This window comes from Echinops telfairi, unplaced genomic scaffold, assembly GCF_000313985.2.
Source record: "Echinops telfairi isolate 266 unplaced genomic scaffold, ASM31398v2 ScPeMD7_12;HRSCAF=54, whole genome shotgun sequence".
Taxonomy (NCBI): Eukaryota; Metazoa; Chordata; class Mammalia; order Afrosoricida; family Tenrecidae; genus Echinops; species Echinops telfairi.
In genome coordinates, this window is record NW_022103909.1 from 5884428 (window position 1) to 5888503 (window position 4076).

The 4076-nt window shown below is 53.0% G+C and overlaps 1 protein-coding gene across 1 annotated transcript; it reads right to left on the bottom strand.

Annotated features, from left to right (window-relative positions):
• Positions 1 to 2139: 2139 nt before the first annotated feature.
• CCDC184 (coiled-coil domain containing 184) lies at positions 2140 to 4066 on the bottom strand. The gene has a single exon (XM_045287334.1). The coding sequence runs from the start codon at positions 3991 to 3993 to the stop codon at positions 3355 to 3357; it is 639 nt and encodes a 212-aa protein (XP_045143269.1). The 5' UTR covers positions 3994 to 4066; the 3' UTR covers positions 2140 to 3354.
• Positions 4067 to 4076: the final 10 nt, after the last annotated feature.

Sequence of the window (4076 nt, forward strand, 5' to 3'; positions counted from 1 at the left end):
GGAAAAGTGAAGGGGAAATGCATGTGGATTCAGCCTTCCGAGACTCTCCTCTGACCATTGACCAGGGATGTGAATAGCCTTGCTATCATGCAGGGCACACTGGAAAGTAGACTGCAGATTTACTTAGGTTAAAATTTAATACCTTATCGTTTTATCTCCCTTTTGACCCATTTTCAATTTGTTCTAGTTTTTCCTGTTTTCTGCTTTGCTTTAGATTGAGATTTTCTGCTTTATTTTGTTATTGTTGTTGGTTTCTTTGCTGTTGTTTGGTATATTTTTCTGTATACAAAATCCGAGATCAGTAGATCTCGATGGAGACAGTAAATGAATTAAGGGTTTCCTAGGGGTATGACAGGGAGGTTAGGGGAAATGGGGAGCAAATAACACTGAGTACAAGAAAGAAGAAAATATTCTAAAATTGTGGTGATTATTGTACAACTCTTTTTAATATGGATGAACTATTGAATTGTATGATGTGAATTTCATGCCAATAAAATGGTTTAAAAATAAATTGCAAAAAAATAAAAATAAGGCTTTGGGACTCTTTAAATTGGAGGAATTTTATTGCCTAAATTTCCATAAAGGCGTTACCATCTAGGGCTCTTTAAGTCTGGCAGGCCTAGGTTTTCACCCTGCCAAGTCCAAGTGTCTGACCTTGAACAAGCCTTGGAGTGAATCTGTTTCTTGAACTGTTGAGTGGAAATCTTAGTAGCGTTAACTTCACACTCTGGTTGGGAGATCAGAGCTGAGGGCCCTGTCTAGCACACAGGGTTTAATCAGGGATAGCTGTTCATGTTGTCATTACTGCTACATACTGGAAGAGAAGCAGGAGCTTGCCAGCAGCCCTCGGGGGCATTTTCCCACTTACAGGTCTGTTGTGGCTGCCTCTTTAGAGTCCCTAGCACACAATCCTGAACCAATGTTGAACTCGGGGTTTCTCTGGTCATCTGTATGTGAAAGTTGACCCCACAAATTATTGTTCCATGAACATTTATGGTCCACGTTGGCTCAGGGATCTCACCATGTCTTTATCCTTCATTCTGTCCTGAAAGATAAAGGTTCTTGAGATGGGGAAAGATGATATAAATCACATGAAAGTTTCCAGTAGTTTTGTTTTCCCAAAGGAGTCAGTCAGCAGCCCACCCTCCCTCAAGAGAACTGTCAGGAAACAAACATGGACCCAAGACTTCCTAAAAGTCTTAGGTAGCTAATCCTCTCCCAGCCATTTTGACACTCATTTTACACATTCAGAAGCTATGCTTCAAGAAGTTGATTTGGCTTGGGACTGAAATTCTCTCCCAGAGTGGATTCGTGCCTCCAGTGTTGTTTGTTGGTGCCTGAGCGTGCACTCGCTCACACATGCAAGCACACAAACAGTTTGTTCTGCTTCCAAATTCCGATCCAGGGCAGCTCTGAGCAATCTCCACATTTGCCCAAGGGAGCAGGCTAGAGTTGATGTCAGTGTGATCCCCCAGGGGAACACCTTACCTGCATTCTCCACCAGAGGCCTCAAGCAGTTACTTTCAGTTCCTTTGTGACGTGTCCCTACCTCGCAGCAATCCCTGGGCAAGCCCTCCCAAAGCATTACATAAGTACATCCATCCATCGGTTTCCATGGAGCCAGCTCCGGACTCCAGGCGGCGACCCCATCGGTATCAGAGTAGAAGGACATGCCATGGGGTTTGCAGTGGCTCACTTTGCAGAATAGGTCACCAGGGCTTTCTTCCAAGGTGCTTCTGAGTGTACTCAAACCTCCAACCTTTGGTTAGCAGCTGAGTGTTATCTGTAGCCACGAGGGTCTCTAACCCTTCCCTGGGACAGGGACTTAGAGAAATTATCTCACACAAGGCAAGTACTTCCCATCTGGAGTTCTGGTTACTAACAAGCCTTGTTAGTTTGGGAATCTCTGCAATTACCCTGCTTCTTCCCTAGTCCGGATTGAGGTCAAGGTCCAAGACTGAAGGGCAAGGAGGCAGAGCTGGCAGTGGCTGTCCCAACCAGGGTAGGTCAACTCCTTGGGGTTAAAAGCAAGGGGAGGGGAGGGAAGGCAGGGTCCCCGCAGTTCCACTAAGCCCTGGTCCATGCAGTGAGCCCAGAAGCCCCACCCTGCCACCCCCCTAGTACCAGTCAGCAAGGGGGGGAGATGACACCTCTTTATTCAGGTTAACACCAAGGAAAGCATTGAGAAGGGGTACACAAAGGAAGGGGGGGGGCACACAAAGTCACCACTTGAAGAGTCGGGAGGGAGGCACATCAGTTCAGGACCCTCAGGACAGCCACATGCTCCATGCCCTGGTGGGGGTGGCGGGGGAGGAGGAAGCGCCATGATAGCTTGGAACTCACAAAAGGGTAGAAGCCCCCTGAAACTAACACCAAAGCCCTAAATCCTGGCCCTCAGGGCTCACACGCTACTACACAAGTGAACACACGGCACACACACACAAGACTTCATGGAGGCAACACCAGAAGCAGCGGCAGGGATACACCGGCAGGACAGGGAACTCAGGTCAAGCAGGTGCAGCCGGGAGAGAGCGCGCTTTGGGCTGCAAGAGTCCCTCAAACGTCCCCTACATCTGGGCTGCGACTGGGCACCCTAGTCTCTGCCTGTGAGCGGGCTCTTTGTTCTCTAAACCCCGTAGGAAGAAAAGCAATCCCAGATGAAGTCGGGGGCACGGCAGGTTGGCTCTGCATGCAAAATCCTAGAGGCCGAGCTATAGGTCCCCATGCACATACACCACCAGCTCCGCCCAGCCTAGGGGTCCTTGGAACCCCCGTCCCCTGGCTTCCTAGGGCTGCGGTTCCCTCCTCACGCTTCCTTTACCCATCAGCCGCCGCAGAGATCTGTGAGGGGGAGAGGCTTCTGCAGAGCGCTGAATAGCTTGGGTTTCAGCAGAAGGGTACTGTCCGTTGCCAGAACGGAATACCCCTAATTCCTTAATATCTAGGTATATCTTTAGAGATTATTTGCCATTGTCCTACATGAGTCCTTTTTCACAATAGAAGGAAAAAAAACCAAATTTTTATTTACACAAGTCAGGGGTTCTCCTGCTGGCCGGAGATGGGGTAAAGGGGAGGGCAGGGGATAGATGGGAGTCCAGAGATGTGTGCTTCCTCTCCCGGAACCTCACCTTTCCGTCGGTAGCTGCCGCTCGCTTGGTGGGGCAGAAAGAGTGCTTGCTGCTCCCAGTGTCCTTTTCCCAACAGATCGTTCCTTGGGAGTCTCTCTCTGCCTGACCCCGGAGAGCGGACGCCCGCAGGCGGAGGGAAGCATGCTGCGCGCCGCAGTTCAGTCCCCTCGCGTCATGCACTGGGAAAGCCACAGCCAGCTGGGAAAGGTGCCCCCGCGGAGTCCCCTCACAGGGAGGCCTCGCCCTCCAGCTGCAGCAGGGTAATGTCAGACAGATCCAGGGACTTCACAAGTGGCCCATCCCCTCCAAGGAGACCAGCACCGGGGCTCTCTGGGTGCTCTCGGTGGCTGGTGGGTGTGGCGGGCACGGGCACTTCCTTCTCCTCCTCCTCCTCTTCCTCCTCCTCCTCCTCTTCTTCATCTTCGTCGTCGTCGTCGTCGTCAACATCTTCGTCCTCCTCCTCTTCATCCTCTGGATCGTGACCCAGTAAACTGCCGTCCCCGGTCCCAGGCGAAGGGTGCTCCGGCCCTTGGGGGGCGCCGGGGCCACCGACCACGCCCGGCCCACCCTGGCGGGGCGCCGTGGTCATGATCTGGCACATGGAGACGATGGCCCGCTGGTTGGCGCACACGTCGTCCGAGAGCACCTGGATGTGCGAAGCCTGCTCGTCCAGGGCGCCCCGCATGGCCCTCACGTCCTCGAAGAGGGCCTGCAGCTGGGCCTTCAGGTTCTCCATCAGCTCCTCCACGCCGCCGTTGTACTCCCCGGAGATCACGTCCCCCACGGCCGGCACGGTGGACACCTCCAGGGGCGCCGGCAGGTCGCCGCCGTCCTTGGTCATCATCTCCAGCAGACGGTCCTCCATTGAAAGGCAGAAGCGGCCGGTGGCGGCTCTGGGACCGGTGGGTCCGGCCTCCAGGGTGGGGAAGGGGCAGGGAGGGGGGTCCC

Coding starts and splice junctions, on each gene's coding strand:
- CCDC184 (XM_045287334.1), bottom strand. CDS start 3,993: ATGGAGGACCGTCTGCTGGAGATGATGACCAAGGACGGCGGCGACCTG.